A 20672-nucleotide genomic window follows, 5' to 3' on the forward strand; every position below is an offset into this window, starting at 1 on the left:
AGACTTGAGGGTGTTTGATAACCATATTCGAACAAAATGCCAGTCAAAAAGTTCGTTCCTCGGCAGAGGAAGCACAAAGTCCTTGCGCGCCAAAAAGCATCTACTGAGGCCCAGCCCGAAGACTCAAATCAGCTAGAATTAACAAAGGACTCCAGACAGGAATTCGATGACAGGAAAGAGCAGCTCCGAAAGGAGTTGCAGGGCGAAGGCCCCAAAGTCAGCGGCAAGAAGGCCAAGCGTCTGGAGAAATACATCGAGACCAAGATCAGGAAAGATGAAAACCGTGCTTTGCTCGCCAAACTGGCCGAGAATAAAATCGACACCAGTCTGTTCTCGAGTAGTCGTACTCTGGGCCAGAAGACAGAGACAAAGAAGCAGCTTTTGCAGCGCGCCTTGAGAGAGCACGCTGCTGGCATCGCCGACCATGGCGATGAGCTCTTTGAAGAGCGTCCAACTGCACCCGAGAGCGATGCAGAGACGTTACCACAGAAATACACACCGGCAGTTTCCAGCCAGGATGAAGCTCAACTGAGCAAACCGCAAGCCTCAGAAGCCACTCCAGTTCAACCGGCTGCTGGCTCTGGTCTGAAGCGGCCTCTTGATGTAGACGACGAGGGCCGACCAGTCATCAAAAAGCGACAGAAGAGAGGTGGAGTAAAATCCAAGGCTAGCCTTACAGCACCGAAGGTTGCTCACCCCGAGCCCGTTCACCAAGAAGAATCGGACTCGGACTCGGAGTCTGAAGATGAGTGGAAGGGATTCAGCTCTGAGAATGAGCCAGAGGACCAAGCGTCCGGCATGGAGGAGGACTCAAGCAGTGAAGACGAGGAAACCGGGTCATCCGATGACGAGGATGAGGACGTGGAGGATAGTGATGAGGATGGAGAGCCAGACACGAAACAGAGGTCCTCTGCATTCAAAGCTTGGGCGCATCAGCAACGCAACGAGGCAATGGGGTATACGCCAGTGGAGTCGAATGCCATGCTCCTTGATATACCACGACCGGCGAATTTCGAGCCCCGTCCATTGGAGCAAGAGCCTTTGCCACTTGAACTCCAGCCCACGACGAATGTTGCACGAAAGGCCTTTGCTGTCCCAGTCACGCGGCAGGCCGAAATCCAAGAAGCGCGATTGAAGTTGCCAGTCGTAGCCGAGGAACAGAGAATCATGGAGGCTATTCACAATAACAATGCCGTCGTTATCTGCGGAGCTACAGGTTCCGGAAAGACCACACAAGTGCCGCAGTTCCTCTTCGAGGCAGGTTACGGCTCGCCAGATTCACCTACTCCTGGCTTGATCGGCGTTACGCAGCCAAGAAAGGTCGCGGCTGTGAGCATGTCGAAGCGAGTGAGCCAAGAGCTGGGAAACCACTCCCACAAAGTGGCGTACCAGATCCGGTTTGAGGGTACCGCAGATGATAACACGGCTGTGAAATTCATGACCGACGGTGTTCTGCTTCGAGAAGTTTCCAACGACATTTCCCTGAAGAAATACTCGGCCGTTATCATTGACGAGGCACATGAGAGGAGTGTCAACACAGACATTCTCATCGGAATGCTCAGTCGTGTGGTGAAGTTACGAGAGGAGATGGCGGCAGAAGACAAGAACATCAGGCCACTGAAGCTTATCATCATGTCTGCGACATTGCGCATAGATGATCTGACGAAGAACCCGGTGCTATTCCCATCGCCTCCGCCTGTACTTGATGTAGAAGGGCGACAATTCCCGGTGACGACACATTTCGCTCGTCAGACGCGCCACGACTACGTGGAAGAAGCTTACAAGAAGATACTCAGAGGGCATCGCAAGTTGCCCCCGGGTGGCTTCCTTGTTTTCTTGACTGGCCATGATGAGATTTCACGCTTGAGCAAGTTGCTGAAGTCTTCATCAACGGGTTTAAGCTCTGCAGCGTACCCAAAAGTTCGCATTTCGGCTAAGGATGCGCCTCTGGAAGTGGAGGACATTGAATTTGGCAACACAAACGACACTACCCAAGACGACTACGATGAAGTCGAAATAGTCGACGACGTCGATGGTGAAGAAAATGAAGAAAACGAAGAAGACGACACGGAATTTGACATTCCGGATCAGCAAGGAGGTACTGGGCCTCTGAAAATGCACATCTTACCACTTTACTCCCTTCTTCCAACAAAGGAGCAGATGAAAGTATTCGATCCGCCACCTGAGGGGTCACGACAAATCATTCTGGCGACAAATGTGGCAGAGACAAGTTTGACTATCCCAGGCATTCAATACGTCTTTGACTGTGGCCGGTCGAAAGAGCGGCGCTTTGATAAGGACACTGGTGTTCAAAGCTATGAGATCAGCTGGGTCAGTAAAGCGAGCGCCAACCAAAGGGCTGGACGAGCAGGAAGAACAGGGCCAGGACATTGCTACCGACTCTACTCATCAGCAGTCTACGAGAGAGACTTCAGGGAATTTGCAGACCCAGAGCTTCTGAGAATGCCAATAGAGGGTGTGGTTCTTCAGCTGAAAGCAATGAGGCTACAGCATGTCGTTAACTTCCCCTTTCCCACGCCACCCGAGCGGCAAAGTCTTGCGAAAGCTGAGAAGCTTCTTAAGTATCTCTCCGCTGTTACTCCAGAGGGCCAGGCAACGGATATCGGAACCACGATGGCACGTTTCCCGTTGCCGCCCCGTTTTGCTCGGATTCTGCTTGTCGGGCACCTCCATGACTGCATGCCTTACACGATTGCTCTCGTTTCCGGGCTCTCGGTAGCAGACATTTTCATACCCGAGACTCAAGCAATACCAGCCCTCGCCGAACGAGAAGAGGGTGCATACCGAACGAACGATGACGTGATAGCCGAAACAGAGCAGCAGCAGATACGAAAACGGTACAATGAAGTTCACAGGAATTTCCGATCACTTGACGACACATCTGACGCAATCAAATTGCTCCAAGCAGTTGGAGAATTTGCGCATGACCCCACTGAGAAATGGTGTGAAGACCACTTCGCGAGATTTAAAGGCTTGAGCGAGTCCCAGAAGCTACGCCGGCAGATAACGAATCTTCTCCAGAAAGATATACCGGCCTTCGCCAATCTTACTTTCCAAGAGAAACTGGACCGGCCCAGCGCAAAGCAAATCGCTGCCCTGAAGCAGATGGTGACGGCCGGCTTCATTGACCAAGTGGCGATTCGTGGCGACCTAGCACCTGTGCCCCCAGAGCTGCAGAGAAGACCGGGGCGTGCTATCGATGTACCATATGTCCCTCTACATCCCCTCGACACCCAAGATGATGCGGATAAGCTGGTCTACATACACCCCTCGTCTTCTCTTGCGCACCGTAGCACACAAGAACTGCCAGAGTATATCGTGTACTCGCATCTCCAGCGGCAGGCACAGTCTGTTGATGCAACGAAGAGGCCTAAAACTAGAATGCTGGCGCTGACGAACGTTACGGGCGCGCAGCTGGCAGCTTTGGCCAAGGGCACCCCCTCATCACCTATGGAAAACCCATCAAAGAGATCAAAACCAATGACCCATTGGTAAGGGAGATCTGGGCCGTCCCGTATCTGAGGGCTGAGGGGACCGGTGGCCAGGGGTGGCCTCTACCGGTCAAGAAGATCACGCAAAGGAAGGTGCCTGGCAAGGGCTGGGTTGCCGAATAACTGTATAAATAGACTAGGTAGACTGGATAGTTTACATCGTATGTGATTGGCAGAAACACTGTCGCCAACTTCATGTCCACCCAAGTGATCTGCTGGCCTAGGATTCGTCTTTGAATTGCACACTGAGTCTTGGGATGTTGTAATATCTGGTTATCCAGAGACTATCGTATGGTTCGCCTACAACCTTGGTGTTTCCTACAGCTTCGTTACTCTTATGGTTGTTCACTCCAGTTGCACATACCTCTATACAAGCACTACCCATACGAAAACACTTTGGCAAACGGGTTGAAATCGTGAAGAGGTATGAGACAGATATACAATACTTGACTCGATCGAATTGCCAACGCATAGGAGCACTATAACGTTAGGCCAGAGAGTTATCTTTTATTTCTTTTTCTTTACTGCGCCAAGTATATAGATCCATCCTGTATAAATATTAACCTCAGAGATATATAAGGTAAAAAGCCTGGAGACATTGACGTCTTTTGGTAACGCGGGTGGGTATTCTTGACTCGATCTCCTGTTGAGCTTCACTGTCGACGTCGCGAGGCCGCTTCTCCTTTACACGTAGACCTCCACCTAAATTTGCCACATTAACATCTTCACCGAGATTCTCCTTTTTCCTGTTATCAAACCCCAGGAAGAGAGCCATGCGGGCTTCAGGAGACTGTTTCATGATTGGATCCACGACCGCTGCGTGCGTTGTCCACAACAGTTTGGTCACTCTGGAGTGATCGAACTAGGTGTTTGAAGAAACCTTTGCAGGCTGCAGGAGGTTTGGAACGGTTCGTAGTGAAAACCGCTCTTCGACTGTCGGCGTCGATGTACCCGGAATAGAAGGTGTACAACATATTCTCATCTGGAAATATCATCCAGTTCATTACCTCTTCGGCGTCGTCGTCATCATTGAGCAGCGCTGCTGCTTCCTTTACTAGACTTTTGTCTGAGTAGTTATTTGTTGGTGAATGAATATCGTGGAGTAGAAGCAAAGAAAAAAAATCTTTCATGCTGTATAATCCAAATAATATCCTTAGAGATACACAAAGAAGAGGCAAAAAGCATGGAGACACCGGGAATTGAACCCGGGACCCCTTCCATTCCAATTTCGGCTGCTTTTCCACAGAACGATGCGAAGGAAGTATCATACCCCTAGACCATATCCCCAATTGTTGAAAACCAAGCGGCTTATCGCTGACTATATCGTAGTGTGTGGCACTCGACAGTGGCCTTATCAAGTGGAGTCTCAACCTCAGAGGGGACTTTACACCAATCGATTAACCATAAAGACATTGGATAAAGCGCTTCGCAGATAAGCCATGTATGTCTCGCCAGACTGTCAAGTATATCTCATCTAGCAGTCGATGATCGAGAGTCTCCTATACGGCCTATACAGGTACCTATAAGGGGGCAGAAGCATAGGAAACAAGTCCATCTAGCGCAACAAGACAATAGTGCTGTGGTAGGTTCCATGAATAAATACCTTTGCTTGTCGCTGGAAACAGCCAAAAGAGTACTTTGTCGTTGATTAAGCGCATAGCCAATACGTCTTCCAACTATGGGTCATCTTGAGAATTAGGGTCTGCTGGATTCCAAGTGGTTAAGATGGTGCACGATCTTGTGGGAAGCGGCAAGACTATCTGGCCGGCTTCTGGACGGGGCAACTATGTAGCCGGCTCGCATCCGCAATGGGGGTCATGGCGCTAGGTATTAGACGCCAGCCGGCTCCTGATGCTAGAAAGTAGGTTGATTAGTGCCCTGCTTGTAAGTGACTGTGGCTTGGTACGCAGAAACAGCGCTCGAGGCTCGCGGGGATCGATTTTGGTTGCAAAGTGTATTGCTAGGCCAGTATGGTCAAAGCTGTCTATATTAGTATCTGCTTTCGTCGTGGCATTTGCGAGTGCGAGAGGGAATTCTCAGAGATAAAAGCGTTCTCTCCGCGTCGTCGGGTATAGGTATCTCATCTTGACTTCGCTCATTGATACTGTTGCCTCTATCCCATATTTGTTCAGCTTAAGGACACAAGCAATGTTCCAAAAACTCACCATGCCGTCAACGCCGACTATTCTCGTAACGGGGGCGACCGGCAAGCAAGGCGGAGCACTCATTGATCATCTCCTCGCCTCTCCACGGGCTTCTCAGTTCAACATTGTCGCAGTCACGCGATACCCAAAGCTCCAGGGCCCAAAAGCTGTCCGCCTTGTCAAATGTCAAGGTCCTCTCGGGTGACCTCACTAATCCAGACGCCATATTCGAAGCGGCCGGGCCGGTGTGGGGTGTCTACAGCGTGCAGGTCAACTCCGACGCGGAGGAATCGCAAGGCAAGGCGTTGGTCGATGTAGCTATCCTTCACGGGGCCAAGCATCTCGTCTACTCGTCAGGCGACCGAGGGGGCCCGGAGCGCTCCGAGACGAACCCAACGAACGTCCAGAATTTCACGGCCAAGTACAACGTCGAGAAGCACCTCCAGCGCAGGACGGGAAAGTGCGCCCAGGGCATGACCTACACCATCTTGCGGCCTGTGACGTTCTTCGAAAACCTCTCCGGCGACATCCACGGCAAGGGCTTCGCACGGATGTGGGAGCAGCTTGGGCAGAAGAAGCTGCAGCTTGTGGCCACTCAGGATATCGGCTGGTTCGCGGCGCAGAGCTTCCTGAACCCTGAGGAGCATCGCAACATAGCAGTGACGCTCGTAGGCGACGAACTGACGCAACCTGAGGCAGATGCAATATTCAAGAAGGTTATGGGAACATCTATGCCCATGGCCCCTTGCCCCTTGCATCGGCTGTCAAAATGGTGCTGAAGGACACTGTGGGCGGTATGTTCAAGTGGTTCAAAGCAGAAGGTTACGGGGGCGATATCGAGTCTTGCCGTGGAGTTTATCTGGAAATGCAGGGCTTTAAAGCTTGGTTGGTAGCTAACAAGGGACGCTGGGTAGATTGAGAGGCTTTTCAAAGGTTACCCTCGAAAATAAAAAGCAACATCACTAAGAAGGGAGGCATGGTGATATATGTCAAACTGAAGATGAAATTGTGCCTAGTGGATAGCTCTTAATGATCAAGTCTCTTTATATCGTCATGTTTGAATTGTCAGGTTAAATGTACCAATAGATGCACCTAGCCATCAAGACGCCCACAGCTAATGGTAGGTAGAGCCTGGTACCGGTGCTCATTGAATGGTCATCGACTATTACAAGTAGAGCTGGCGCTGGGGTGGCAAGTTCAGGTTGTTAGTTGCAGCTTCGTCTAACATGCATCTGCTTTGGGGAATGCGGTATCTTGTGGCAGAATTATTTACTGCCTTCCATGGTTCAATTAAGGCTTTCGCGATAAGCACCACCCCACGCAGTACAGTAGCGTAAGTCTTCCCTGCTAACCTCGAAGTGTGGTAATAAGTCAAGTTGGGAAGGAAGCTGTCGCTCTTTTTCACCTCTGCCTGTCATACAATCCATCGCAAAGCCAACGACATGAACGGCCTACCGAATTCTGGCGATGCGCCCAGGGCGCCGGCTTACAACAGCCAGATGGATCCCAACGTCAAGGCGGTTAGTTTATCCTACTCTGTATCCTCTGGCCGCTGCCAGAGGCCCCATGCGCCCAGACAGAAGAAAGTCGCCATCGCAGCAGCAGTACTAACCTGAGGCCACAGATGAGCAACTTCATGGAATCATGTTTCGGCAAGTCTGCGATATCCGGCGTCATGGGTTTCGGCATGGGCGGTCTCTTCGGAATGTTCATGGCATCTGTACGTCCCTCTCCCCCACCTCGTTCCCTTGCGCCCGCCTGAGCAGCAGCAACAGCGCAGCCAGCCAGCGAGCTAACCACCAACCTCTTTCACCATGTCTAGATGTCCTACGATACACCCTACCACACAGCCGGTGCGCCGGGCCCCACCGGTCCAATGGGCCAACCGATCGGGCAGATGCCGTGGCGGCGGCAACTCTCCATCGGCTTCAAGGACATGGGATCGCGGTCATGGGGCATGGCCAAGAACTTCGGCAAGGTCGGTGCCATGTTCAGCGGCATCGAGTGCGGCATCGAGGGCTTCCGCGCCAAGAACGATCTGGCCAACGGCGTTGCGGCCGGCTGCCTCACGGGTGGCATCCTCGCGCGCAGCGGCGGGCCCATGGCCGTGGGCGGCGGTTGCGCGGCCTTCGCGGCCTTCAGTCTGGCGATTGATGCATACATGCGCAGTCCTGGCGAGGAATAAAAAAAAGCTTGAGAGGAAGTTTGTAGGTTACGCACAAAAGGGGCAAGGCTTGGCATGCCCACATGACGCTGGTACCGATAATGTCGTTGATGCCGGGATGGCTTGTATATCATGATGCGGCGGGCTCTGGAATCGCATAGATTCATCTGTATTATGGCGTTGGGTGGTTGGCTGCATAGCACCGAGGCGTTTATAGAGGGTAGTTAATTTGCAAGATACATCTCCGCTTGAACAAGTATCTAGAACATGAAAGGCAGTGTCTTAAGCGGTCGAATCTAGACGGAGTATTCAATTCTTCGACTTCATCCTATTCCTGAAAAGGGCAGAACGTTCAAACGGAGCAGCACGTCTATCCCCTTGAGTGCCACAAAGGAGGGCACCAAAAATAAAGTGCTTTGCATTTGATGTCCAGCGTTACCGACGGCCAGTTTACTCTTGTGGTTTGATGGTATAAATTAGAATACCCGACTTTACATTGACCAGCCGATCGACTTAGAGCTGTACCTCTACGAGCTCTTGCTTCATGGTAGTTATGGGGGTAGGTAGATAAGTATACGACTGCCTGCGCCAGTATTTAGCTGAAACTAAGTTGATAAGTATTCAATAACCACCTGCCATCTAACGCCTCGCTAACAAGCACAATACCGAGTCTATCGCCCTTCCCTGTGGAAAGCGGACATGTCATAAATCTTTTCACCCAATCCACATAAAGGTATTTCATCAACATCGCCTATTTTGATATGAATATCCCCACAAAGAACCTTGATCAGACATGAACTCGGGTCCATCGTCTACGATGCCTTATACACATCAAAAGCACCGAACTCCCAGAAAGCGTCCTTGAAAGCTTGCGGATTGTTCGCCACAAAGTCGGTACAGTTACTTGGACAGCCGCTTTCAGCGTACACGGCGTTGGTGAGCTGACCGCATAGATCGATGTTAGCGATAATGCTTTGGTTGCGGAAGTGCGTGTCCATGGAGCAACCCGTGTTAGGGAAATCGGCAGCCGCGATGCCCCAAGTGCTAGGGTCTGGCTTCTTGGATGTGATATCAGCCGGGATGGAGGCACGGCCAAACTGCCACATGCGGATACCCTCGTTGCGCCATTCCATGGCCATGATACCGCCGCCGGCAGCATTGTAAGTGGCGCCATAGCTGGCATCGTTGCCTTGTACACCGCACCCGGCATTGGAGTTCGTCTCGTTGAAGCAGTCATTCTGCAGAGTCGTACCAGTCATCTTCCGCTTGACTGACATGTCGCAGCCATCGGTTGTGTGCAGCGTCATTTGGTTGCCCTTGTCGGCCTTGTTGACTGCCTCCATAATGTCAATTTCGCCGCTCTTGGGCCATTCGTTCTCGTCTACGAGCCAAAGTGCCGGCCATGTACCGCAGCCATACGGTGTGTGCTTGACGTCGAAAATGAACAGTCCGCTGTTGTACTGCTTCTTGGACGATACACGGACAGAGAATCGACCTGTTGACGCATCCGGATTCGAACCTGGCCCGACAGAGGTGTCAACCTTCATGACGGCGCTCTGCGCGGTTGCATGGGTCAGGTTCTGGTTGGCGGGGTTAGCTGGATTGCGCTAGCATTGCGTAGACCGTGGGGCAGATCACTTACAAGTTGCTGAGCTTGCTCCCTGGGGACGTAGTGAACGAAACCTTGGGCTGGGTCAAACCCAGTAAAATAGTCGAACTGGTCAAAGAAGGTCTCGCCAGAGTCTATATGTAGTGTAAGCGGCATACGCCAGTCGCAAGGGCTTCTACGCAGTTGACTTACAAGTGTCTTGCAGCGAATAGTTGAGCTTCGTATAGTCCGGATAGCGGTTGGCCTTGGAGACTAGAACGCCCGCGACCACGGCCACAATGATGGCAACTATAAGGACAACGGCGCCGATGACCCAAGTGCGTTTGCGCTTGTACCATGGCTGAACGCCGACGTATCGACTCATGTTGTTAGTTCTGGGCGGCAGCTCTTGGTTGTCGTAAGAGGGCGGTTCGTTGACGAATTCCACACGACCGTTGGCATCTCTGACTTGAAAGGAGGTAGGACCGGCCTGACCTCCGTTGTTGTGGTGCTCCCAGCCCATATTTGTATCTCGGTTGGAAAGAGCGGGATGCAGTGAAGTAGCTGGTCGAACCTTCTCAATGGGGTAACTATGGGTATGCACGACAGTGCCTGCAGATTTGTGTTGCTGTGCAGCAGTCGAAGTATATCCACTGTGGTTAGGCAACCGAATAACCGTTGTTCCAATAGGCTGTCCTTCTTTTGGGAGTATCCGTTTCGGTCCTTTCCAATATTCAAAAGGCTGGTAACCGAGTTCTTTCCTATCTGGTAGTTGAGAAGGTGGACGAGTTTTCTGGCCGTTGCGGGACATTGGATACAAAAGGCCCCCGGGGCAGTTATCCCAAAGACTATTCGATGCGAGCTAGTGGAATCAACGAAACCAACGTGCGTTACGTACATGTACGTACGTACACACCATCAACCAGACAAGTGTGTGTGTGTGTCAGGCACGCCGGCCGCCCTTCCGAAACTTGACTTGCACCTTATTATCCCACCCCTCCAGCCCGTCCAATGGCTTCCCTGTACGATGCGGCTATGCCACTGTCCTGCACACAATGGGAATACGAGAGTAGCCGCTCGCCCAATGGGATCACCGTCTACCCCAATGGTAATACGAGAGCAATCCAATCGTTTACCCAAAGCAGACTGACGTGCACGCTGTGGTGAGATGTGGTCACCCAAAAAGTCGGTTAAACTGGAGCACCCTCACACACCCCCTCCCAGAGGCTGACGCGTTGCGAGTTTAGACAACAGGCGAAAAAAGTCGCGGGTTAATCGCTGTCGATGATGATGATACGCCGGGTTGGCAGATATGCGAGTCCGAGCTAGCTCGCTCGATAGACTTGGAAAGAATGGGGAACAATTAAGTCATGGAATGATTATCATTATGAAGGTCGTTTCGTAAGGGAGAGGTTGAACAAAACTGGAAGCAACCTGTCGATCCAGGGTGAGAAGAACAGACGACCGAGGCAGGAAGAGATCTATTAATGGGTGATGGTGGTTCGACCGACACGGTGATCTATATCTTCTCCTCGCCCTCCACATCTTTCTCCAAGGGCATGGGCGGATAAGCTTCTCTGGAGGAGTCTGGAAATGTCAAACCACCCCATGGATCTTACCAAGGAAAAGTAACTCCACCGTATCGCTGTCAGAAACAGCATGCCCCGTCGTGTCTTTCATGCGGTCATTGCTTTCGCGATGCGATCGTAGAAAATCGTCCGCTCAGCAAACCTCACCTGTTCTTGTAGCATTATGCTCAATGGCGAGCCCGAGAGTCATGGCTGGAACAGTTGGGGTTAGAGGTTCTTGAGCGTTGCTGTCCAAACAAAACGGCGTTCTTGAACAGGGATGGATCACAGCAGCGAAGGATCTCCTCGTGCCAGGGAAGGGTTTGCTTCGTGCGACCCCTGGTGTCCGCTCGCGATCCTGAACTACTTGCATCTCGCAAAATCCGCAGTCTAGCCACCAAGCCACAAAAGGTCATGATTGACAGGCACCGGTTCCCGACAATGCTAGTCTAATGAGGTCTAGACCACTGCTGCATCATCATCACCACCACTATTATTTGTAGACATTCATGTATTCAAGCGCCGCGAGAAGAGTGAAATCATAAACCTATCGCAGTCCCGTAGATGCAGAACAAAGTAGAATATCTAGGGAAACAATGATTCTGCGACTGGAACGCGTCGCAGGTCTAACCGATCGGTACCCTATCGACATTAATATTGGCAGTAAGACCCAATACATCCGTTTCACTGTGACGATCATCGCCACCGTTCGAAACGAACAAGATAGCCCGCCATGAACACACGTCAACGAGGTAATCATCTGCGCTAAATAGCGGCCAGCCTGATGCGGTGCTTGCTTTACTAAGACTGGCAGGGATTGGTGTTGTGTGCTACTGCTAGTAAATATCATGAACCAGCCTCAGCGGCAACATCATATCGAAATGTCTGGATTATGAGTTAACATCCTACCTATTCTTGATGAAGCAAATTGTCTTGCACGTAGAGATCATCTTCGGGGCAGAGGACGGAATGGTTGGCCCGGACAAGACACTTACCGACTAGGCCTATCATTTGTGATGGGAGTCGGCGTCGGCTATTGTCTCACTAGCATGTTTAACAGGAATGGAGTGGTTTCGGCAGATGTGTATTATTAGGTTGTCTTATCATGCTCGATCGCGTAGTGCTAGATGCTGTTCAAAAGCTGGAAACATGAATGACCTGAAAACACCATGAAACCGCCATCAGGCTACGCATTAGTAGCTGGGTATGATGTTCTCTATAGAGTGTGCGTTCTGCGAAACGCTGCATATTGTACAGGGGAAAGACTGTTCCTGTTCCGTGCCAGGTTCAATTTAATCATCGTCTTCATCAACTCTCGCTCGCTTTGGTTGCCTCGAGTCTTCGTCCTGTAATCCATAGCCTCTCTTTGACGAAGAGCTCTGGTCAACCTCGGATAAGAATTTATCCACATTGAAAGGGTCAGCAGCATCCTTTTCAAACTGCACAGGGCCTTCCCGGGCCTCAACGTCTTCGGCGCCCTTAAAGGTTCCCTTCCCTAAAACATCACCATACCGACTGGCCTTTTGGATCTTGGCCATTTCCTGGTCGCCGGCTGCTTCATCTTCGTAGTCTTCCATGTTCTGCCGCGGCCTGTAGATGCTGCTAATGGCATCTTGTGCTGCAAAAAGCGGCTTGTCGTATGGGTTGTCTTCGTTGATCCCACTATCAAAGCCACTGGATTGGTTGAACAAACGCGAATCGTACATCGTTTCCGCTTGCTGTGTAGGCTTTGCAAGACCAAGTGCAATCTTCTCTGAGATATCTCGGTTTTGCTCCTTCGCCATGACTTGTATTCTCCGCTCCGCACCCATGCGAGACTGTCGGAGCTTGCGCTCTTCCTCACGTCGCCGTTCTTGGCGCGCCTTTTCTCGTTCGCGGACTTCGTAATCATCGCTGTCAGAGCCAGAATCGGAACGGCTGTAACTGCGAGACCGTGACCGCGAATCACGAGAACCGCTGGAGTCACGCCGCCTCCCGGCACCACCTTGTCGCTCCTCCCTTGCCTTCTGGGCAAGCATACGAAGATTCTCCTCTTTTTGAGCCTTCTCCTTTTCAGCGAGGCGCTGTTGCATAACGGCTCGTTGTTTGACTTCCTCTCGCGCGTGACGGTCTGCCATGAAGAGGGCCTCAGAGAAGGAGGCAAACTTGTCATTGATCACGGTATCTTGCAGGCCCTGGCCAGCGGCAGCAAGACGTTTGTCCAGCGGTACCGTGAAACCTTTGGGGTTCTTCCAGTTGCTGACCGGAGGAGGAATCTTCCACATTTCTTGATCTTCAGCAGTGAGCTTTCTCGGTGGTGAATGCATAATGGGCGGAGGAGGGCTAGGAGGGCCTCTAGGAATCTTCTTGTGTTTGAATCGGGGAGGCGACATGGGGTCACGTTGCTTTTCAACGATTTTAATGATCTTGTCCTGTTTCCTGGAGCTGTCTCCCATCTGGTTCCCAGCTGTGTATTTGACGAAGGTCGGGTCCTTTCGTTGACCGATATTGACGTTCTTGGGCTTTTGGGAAGCAACGGCGCCGCTCACGAGGGCAGCCAGGGCATTTTTGGTTCGTTCGGTGGTCTCGGCAATCTGCTCTTCGTTCGGTTTGGCGAGATCAATCTCGCCGGCGTCGGCCCTCTGGCGGAGAGGTATGAGATCCTTGAACGACGCGTGGACGATTCTGTTCTCGCCGTGGCCTTGTCGTGCAATAGCGTCGTACTTGACTTTGCCGTCAGAGTCGACTTGAATCGCAAGCGCGTTGCTGGTCGCCGCTCCCTTCTTGCCCATATCCAGCGGGTACTGGGCGACTGGAATCTCAGGAAACGCGCCTCCATCGCCAAAATCCTCCTGGCCGCGTGGCCGCCAGCCTGCTCGCTGTCCGTAGGGTGGAGGACCGGTTCGTCGCAGCACGATTTGCGACTCGTCGATTTGGCCGGCGCCGACGATTCTTGGACCACGCTGTTGGGCATGAATGGGGATTTCCTCATCCTCGCCGGTATACCTCGGCTTGGGCAGCGCCTGTGCGATTGAGGAAGCGATTGATGCCATGGCGAAGGTATAATGCGACGGCGGCTGCACTCCGTTGTTGAGGTTACGTGTGATGGTGCTTGACGTCGACCTCAGATAAAGCAATAGCAGGCACGTTAAATTTCTGGCTTAGGTACCGGTCGGAGACGTGAAGCGTGGCTAAGTGAGTGGCTGGTGCCCCACAACGCGCTGGAAACCCAGCACCAGATAAGTACTGGCTGGTGGATCCACTCCAGACCTGGAGCTTCAGCAACATGGACATTCATCGCCTTAGATCGCTTTCTTAGATAGGTGAGTTATACGTTTCACCTGTTTCCAAGCACGGTGTGTTGCGATGCCCGTGGGCCGTTGATAGGGACTTCGTACTACGCGGATATCGCAAGCAACTCTTCTATGTACCCCATGGAGTATTGTTAACCCCGTGTGGCTGCGATAACACATAATTCTTGGAGCATGCCATCGAAGCACTTGTATATAGTTGTCGTATCTCCGTGCATTGAGACCGCCAATAGAAATAGGCGTTATCATTATGACTTGCAACAGCGACTTGCAGCCAGACCAATGGCCTATAATACAAACATTCATGCGCGTCATGCCCTGAACCAATTCCACGTTCTCTGTACGCCGCCGCTGCTGCCAATGAATACCGATACCAACTCCTTCGGTGGTTGAGTGTGTGTCTATACGTAACCTTTTCGGGCGCCCTGGTACTAGGGTTAGCAGCAATACACGGGCGTCTGGACCAGATCATACGTACCTGGAAGAAAAACCTGACGACGAAAACCTGCAAAGCGCCCATGCAGACCACCATGCAGCACTGGATCAAGCTGAAGTTGACAATCCTTCCTTCGGTGCTTCGGACAGTGCTGAAGTTCCGGTTCTCGCGGGTGCGGAAGTACTTCTGGTTTCGAGTAATGGTGGACAGTTGCCCAGAGACCTTGTAGATGGACTCCTCGAGTGCCGATGTCTGCTCGGGGGAAGTGCCTTGCTTGGCCGGCAGCTGAGCTCGAACCTCGTCCTCAACCTATCGGATATAGGGGTCAGTTCCGCAGATCCGTAGCGCCATCCATCTTGGTAATACTAACAGCGATCTCGAAGTCGACGACCTTGTCTGAGTAGGTGCTCATTTCGTTGTTGAAGCAGAACTTGTAGTCGCCGACCTTCTGTGCCGTGAAGACAAAGTCGCCCTGGCGCTCCTTCTCGCCATTCAAAATAATCTTTTCCTCGGGTCCAGTCACTTCGTAGTCGAGGTCAAACGAGCCACCTGATTGTACCTGGGTTGCAAAGTGTTAGGGTCCAACCGCGAATTCTCCGGTCGGTGCTGGAGACTGGCCAACTCACGGCAAAATAGAAAGCGATCTTTAGGTTTGGCTTCTCAGCGTGGGCATAAAAGCATGCCTTCTCGTGAGCATTGAGCTTGTACGTGAGGGCGGTTGCGGAGACCACCGAGGCAAGCCAGGCAATGAGCCCGACAGAGAGAAGTGTGGCCCTCATGGTGGTTGTTTGTCGTGTTTGGTGATTGTCTTGTAGCAGATCCCAACTTCTGGCCAGCTTGTCGCGATTCCCAAATAGGGTCGAGGAATCGAACCAATAAGCGGGTACCTGTAGCAGGTGTTGGATGCGGCCACGCTATTGCTATGCGAGCTCGCTGTCAGCTCGGCACGGGTAATCGTAAATCCCTTGGCTGAAAGTCCAGACGCTAGGCCAGGAGGTAAGGTACCTAAAGTACCTGGGAAGCTTAGGTACTTACTTACTCACTGCAGGTGAAAGCGCTAAAAGTTGGAGTTAAAGCCAGCTGCGTCAAGCAGGCGCAATGACGGAGAGTTTGCGTTAGGGAACGGTTTGGAAGCTTGGCGGCCCCCCCCTTTGAGCCACAATCACCTCGACTTCCGCTGTCTGGCCAATCACATCACCCCGAATACAGGGAGCAGGGGAGCTTGGGGATGCAGGCAGGCAGGTGTGGCTCTCCCCCGGGTTGTTGCAAGTCCCTGTCGTCACTGTCACTCTGGCTCCCCTTTCTTACACGCTGAAGAGCCCGAGGACTGTTCTGTTGGATGGATACACACTTAGCTATGCAGATTGCCTGTGGGTCTAAAGGATGAAATCATCCCCTTCCCACGCGATTACTTCTTCTGAGCTTCAACTTACCACTTCTACTTATTAACTACACTTCTCTCCATTCCTTTACCAACTTCTTCTTCTACTACCAATTCTTCTCGGACTGGACTACAAGCTGCGCCTAGTCGAATTGTCCCCGTACTCCATTCGAGAACCGGCACCCGGTAGCTTCCGCCAGACATGGACTACCAACGGATCGCGACGACTGTCGCGTCCACTGGCATACGGATAGCCTCCTACTTCTTCCTGCGATGGGTAAGTCTTCTCCAGCTGCGCAAGCCAACTCATTTTCCGCGAACGCCAATACTGACTTTGTGTTCATAGGCTAACCTCCCTGTAAGTCGATCATCTTTGCTCCGCGTCCCATACCGGACTCGATACCTACATATACATTACCGCGTCAGGAGCCCTCGGCCCATGAACAATTGCTAAACCTTCCAGCCCGCCATCTATTTAGTTTATGCGCTCTTCGCCATATATGTTCCGTCCTTCGTCAACACGTACATGACTGAGCCGATCATCTCATTGGTCGACAAGGTTGACGTGACCGTTACCGAGAAGTTGATACCAGATCACAATGGCCCCGAGGATGAAGATGGAAATGCCGAAGAAGCCGTCGTCGATGAGGAGGTCGAGGTCTCTGAGGAGTTCGCTGTTGTCGAGAAGCCTGTCGCTCCCTTGCGCACTCTGCTCTCTGGACTGCCCAGTCCCAACAGCCGACTCTTCTCTGCCCTCACGTTCCTCATCAACGCAGCATGTGTCGCCATGGTTACGGATGCCGTTTACAGGCCTCGCTGGCAGTATCCCAGCCATGACTTGTCGTTTGCCCGCGTCGGTTACGTCTCGGACTCAGAAGCAAAGCTACTGATTCGCGAACCCGACCAGTCGAAGATGCCAATTACTGTCCAAGTCCACATCAAGGACGCGCAGCCGCCTTTCGATAACCCGCTATGGCAGACTGCTGGCGGCGTGCGATGGACTACCAACGAAACGGACTTTACTGCTGTAGTGACTATTCCGCTGTCCCACTCAAAGCAGCGTGTCTATGAATGGACAACATCCAACAACCATTCCGGGGAATTCGTTAGCGCACCGCGCCCCGGCAAAATGCCAGAACACAACGATGGGAAGTTTACCTTCTTGGCAACTTCTTGCATTCTCCCGAGGATCCCATACAACCCCTTGAACCACCCTCTCGCCATTCCCGGAATGAAGCATCTCGCCAAGGTTCTTCCAGAGCTCAGTGCCCAGTTCATGATGTTCCTCGGCGATTTCATCTACGTTGATGTCCCGCACCGTTTCGGAAAGTCCGTGGAAGACTACAGAATGAAGTATCGCCAAGTATATGCTTCGCCTGACTGGGCTCCCGTTGGACAGAACCTGAGTTGGATCCACGTACTCGATGATCATGAAATCTCCAACGATTGGGACAAGAACTCTACTGGCCTGTACAAGTCTGCAGTCGACCCCTGGCATCATTACCAGACCGCAGTGAACCCTCCTCGTGCCAAGAGAGCAAACACTGCTGGAGCGATCACCCGATCTGGCACCACGTACTTTTCTTTCGCACAAGGCCCAGCCAGTTTCTTCATGATGGACACTCGCTCGTATCGCTCAAAGAACAACGAGCCCTTCGATGATCCCAACAAGACGATGCTCGGCTCTGAGCAACTTGATGACCTCCTCTACTGGTTGCGGAAACCGGAACCCAAGGGTGTTAAGTGGAAGATTGTCGCCAGTTCTGTACCGCTCACCAAGAACTGGAGAGTCAACACTAAGGATACCTGGGGTGGGTTCTTGCACGAGCGCCAGCAAATCCTCGAAGCCATGTGGGATGCTGGCCTACTTGGCTACGGCGTTGTTGTGCTTTCGGGCGACCGACATGAGTTTGGTGCCACTGCTTTCCCACCGCCAAAGGACGGCAAGTGGCCTGAGAGCGTCCTGGTCCATGAATTCTCTGCGAGTCCTCTGAACCAGTTCTATTCTCCTATTGGCACTTACAAGCAAACTGATGATGATGTTGAGTTGAAGTAAGTTGGAGAATCAGTCCTTCGAGGCAGAAACACAGCTAACAGTGACAGATATATCAACACTGGTAACTCCAAGTTTGGTGCCCTCACCATTGAGATGCTGGCGGAGGGTGACTTGAGCAGTCTCAAGTATAGCCTCTTTGTAGATGGTGAGGAGGCATGGAACACGGTTCTCACCACTCCCTCGCCGGCGACTGTTGAGAAAACTGCACCCACATTTTGGGATAGAGTCCGCGGAGTTGTCTAGTGTAGCCTGGATCCACGACTACTTGATGGGAAGTTAAGCTGGCGTTATGGTTTTCTTGGTAGCAAATCGATCTTAGCTGCACCATTGCGTGCCCCGTGTTCTGTTTAGTCTTAGGTGGGGTTGGCGGAGGACGGCAGCCTCGCTATACGTATTGTTGCTACAAGGGGAAAGCTTGGCCGATGCGTATCACTTGCTAGGCGTTTTCTCTCGGATATTCCATAGTTCTTATTGAGCGAATCAGTAAATGCGATGGGCTTCGGCTCTGTCTTACAGGGCTCCAAAATGTTTTGAATGCCCCTTGGTATCCAAATGTCCAAGTGTTGTCGCCTCGGAACTCACAAACATGTATGTTTGTCATGTTTTTATATTAGATCCCTCTAATCAATCACCGCTCTAGCTCCTTGATCCATTAGCCTTGCCCAGACCATGGAGGTCGACAATAAACTAGCCCCGTGGAATACCTCGTATGGTATCGGGCTCGGTGCTCGGCCATGAGGTCTCGATTGTTCCGCCATATTATCTGCTCGGTATGGCACTGGGCCGAATATTGCGAGGAGTCGGTGCTTTCCCCCGTTGTCGCAGTAGCGGAGGAGGAAATGCTACTGCCCGGCCGGCTTGCCATTTTGGAGGTGTCGGTCGTCGTACCAGAAGTTGACGGTATACCATCTTGGGTCCGGTTACTGGATGGGGAGTCGGACAGCCGCTGCTGGTGGCTGTCAGTGTCTTCTTCGTGGCGTATGGAACGGGTCGGCTGTATGAAACTTTCCAGGGGAGCGGTGTTTGTGTCGCCTAGGATGGCTTGCAGCTGAGCTGCCGCATCAGGTACTCTGATCAGGTATGCGTCTGGGTTGTTCGGGCCCTGATTTGAACGGAGTGTTCGAAGGGGTCTCACTTCAGCTGATCGCTGGTGCAGTCCTTGCGGGGAGGATATCCCATTCCTGGAGTTGTTTCCGTGCAGCAGCACTGTGTAGTTTAAGTCGGTAAACGACTGTTTGCTGGGCAAGCCCAACTCGTCGGCCTGAGAAGCATCTGCGTAACTGGACGAAGCTGCCGAACGGTCATGCAAGCTAGAATGGGGCGTCTGGTGTCTCCGCATACGCTGTTGAGGATCTGGGGGTTGCAGGCTCTGGTGCTGTTGACCCTGCTGTGAGGTCTGTTGAGGCGCCAGACGCCGTGACGAATATCCGCCGGGTGTCCGAGGCTGGTCCCGTGGCCCTTGGACCGTATTGCTGGGCCTTTGTAGAGGTTCACTCTCGAGAGGTGGTCTGGACGCCACCACTCTGATTCCAGGCCGTACGTTTCCCTCGCATGCGCTGTGCTCTTTAGATGGTATTTGCTTCTCTTCCTCATGGTTACTGCTGTTGTTGTTGGCAGAGGGGGCGTAGTCGTTCATATCTATGCAACAGAACAGGCGCACCAAGCGATCCCTCAAGACCTTGAGCGCCTGTTCGGCACGAGGGTGCACCTTGCCCATGCCATTTCTATCGTGGTAGATCTTCAAGTACCCGGCGAAGATGAGAAGCAGTAGACAGCCAGCCATGACCGAGATCACAATGACAGCGTTCGACGGGACAGGCTTGCCTAGCGTCGTGCAGACGATGGCAGCGGAAAAGATGGAAATGATGCATATTGCGAGACAGATTGGCAGGACCTTGCGAGTGCATAAGCGTGTATAGGATGGTCGGTTTGTTTTGATGAAGGCTTTGCCATCGCCTGGGACTTGCGACTCGATGTCAGCCATGCTCAAAATGACGATTTCGCATCGTAGATGATAGGTCCAACATGCTACATCTCAACCCACGGTGTTGGTGAACCGTCAGGGGACTTATATCCCGTCCACCTTGTCTTTGTTATCCCAAGAGTTCCATAGTCAAGCCTCGAAGGCAGCCGTATATTCCATCTGTACTTGTCTTAGATGGTGTAACAGATCTCGTGAACTTCTATCTAGAATCAACTTAACCAATTCCATGCTACATTATAAGAAAAGGTCGCCATATCGATGTAGGAGGCGAACATTGCATGAAGAAGTTGCTCGCAGGCTGACGCCTTGTGCTCCCATTCCTCGGGCGAGAAACAGCCGAACCTTGTGACTTCTAGGCCTTCTCAGAAAGCTTGAACAACGGTCAGTTGAATTTAGAGTCATGGTAACTTCAAAGATGTCATGCCGCTATAGGGCTCAAGGATGGACGTTGGAATTTGGACTAATACTAGATCGCGCCAAGTGATTGGCCAGTGGATACCCATCAACACCCAGAGATCAATTATGTCGTCGTCGGCTTCCCTCGGTAAA

At 52.1% G+C, this 20672-nt stretch overlaps 8 protein-coding genes across 8 annotated transcripts; 4 read left to right on the forward strand and 4 right to left on the reverse strand.

Moving 5' to 3' along the window:
- Positions 1 to 36: 36 nt before the first annotated feature.
- Positions 37 to 3516, forward strand: PG986_001656 (uncharacterized protein; the record flags this gene model as incomplete). The annotated part of the gene is made up of 1 exon (XM_066837878.1): positions 37 to 3516. One exon carries the CDS (start codon positions 37 to 39, stop codon positions 3514 to 3516), a length of 3480 nt encoding a protein of 1159 aa, XP_066706771.1.
- Positions 3517 to 5678: 2162 nt separating this feature from the next.
- On the forward strand, positions 5679 to 6435 carry PG986_001657 (transposable element tc1 transposase; the record flags this gene model as incomplete). Its single annotated transcript, XM_066837879.1, has 2 exons — positions 5679 to 5773; positions 5814 to 6435. 2 exons carry the CDS (start codon positions 5679 to 5681, stop codon positions 6433 to 6435), a joined length of 717 nt encoding a protein of 238 aa, XP_066706772.1.
- Positions 6436 to 7098: 663 nt separating this feature from the next.
- On the forward strand, positions 7099 to 7841 carry PG986_001658 (Mitochondrial import inner membrane translocase subunit tim22; the record flags this gene model as incomplete). Its single annotated transcript, XM_066837880.1, has 3 exons — positions 7099 to 7176; positions 7281 to 7376; positions 7479 to 7841. 3 exons carry the CDS (start codon positions 7099 to 7101, stop codon positions 7839 to 7841), a joined length of 537 nt encoding a protein of 178 aa, XP_066706773.1.
- Positions 7842 to 8632: 791 nt separating this feature from the next.
- Positions 8633 to 10219, reverse strand: PG986_001659 (endo-1-3(4)-beta-glucanase; the record flags this gene model as incomplete). The annotated part of the gene is made up of 3 exons (XM_066837881.1): positions 8633 to 9400; positions 9463 to 9563; positions 9622 to 10219. 3 exons carry the CDS (start codon positions 10217 to 10219, stop codon positions 8633 to 8635), a joined length of 1467 nt encoding a protein of 488 aa, XP_066706774.1.
- A 2049-nt stretch (positions 10220 to 12268) lies between these two features.
- On the reverse strand, positions 12269 to 14008 carry PG986_001660 (FAD binding domain-containing protein; the record flags this gene model as incomplete). Its single annotated transcript, XM_066837882.1, has 1 exon — positions 12269 to 14008. The coding sequence occupies one exon, from the start codon at positions 14006 to 14008 to the stop codon at positions 12269 to 12271; it is 1740 nt and encodes a 579-aa protein (XP_066706775.1).
- A 659-nt stretch (positions 14009 to 14667) lies between these two features.
- On the reverse strand, positions 14668 to 15481 carry PG986_001661 (uncharacterized protein; the record flags this gene model as incomplete). Its single annotated transcript, XM_066837883.1, has 4 exons — positions 14668 to 14691; positions 14745 to 15011; positions 15073 to 15261; positions 15329 to 15481. The coding sequence occupies 4 exons, from the start codon at positions 15479 to 15481 to the stop codon at positions 14668 to 14670; spliced, it is 633 nt and encodes a 210-aa protein (XP_066706776.1).
- An 804-nt stretch (positions 15482 to 16285) lies between these two features.
- PG986_001662 (uncharacterized protein) lies at positions 16286 to 18382 on the forward strand (the record flags this gene model as incomplete). The annotated part of the gene is made up of 4 exons (XM_066837884.1): positions 16286 to 16360; positions 16430 to 16441; positions 16547 to 18135; positions 18187 to 18382. The coding sequence occupies 4 exons, from the start codon at positions 16286 to 16288 to the stop codon at positions 18380 to 18382; spliced, it is 1872 nt and encodes a 623-aa protein (XP_066706777.1).
- A 409-nt stretch (positions 18383 to 18791) lies between these two features.
- On the reverse strand, positions 18792 to 20123 carry PG986_001663 (uncharacterized protein; the record flags this gene model as incomplete). Its single annotated transcript, XM_066837885.1, has 1 exon — positions 18792 to 20123. The coding sequence occupies one exon, from the start codon at positions 20121 to 20123 to the stop codon at positions 18792 to 18794; it is 1332 nt and encodes a 443-aa protein (XP_066706778.1).
- Between the last annotated feature and the right edge of the window lie 549 nt (positions 20124 to 20672).

The sequence above is a fragment of the Apiospora aurea genome (genome assembly GCF_038362705.1).
Source record: "Apiospora aurea strain CBS 24483 chromosome Unknown utg000001l_segment0_segment0, whole genome shotgun sequence".
NCBI classification, from domain to species: domain Eukaryota; kingdom Fungi; phylum Ascomycota; class Sordariomycetes; order Amphisphaeriales; family Apiosporaceae; genus Apiospora; species Apiospora aurea.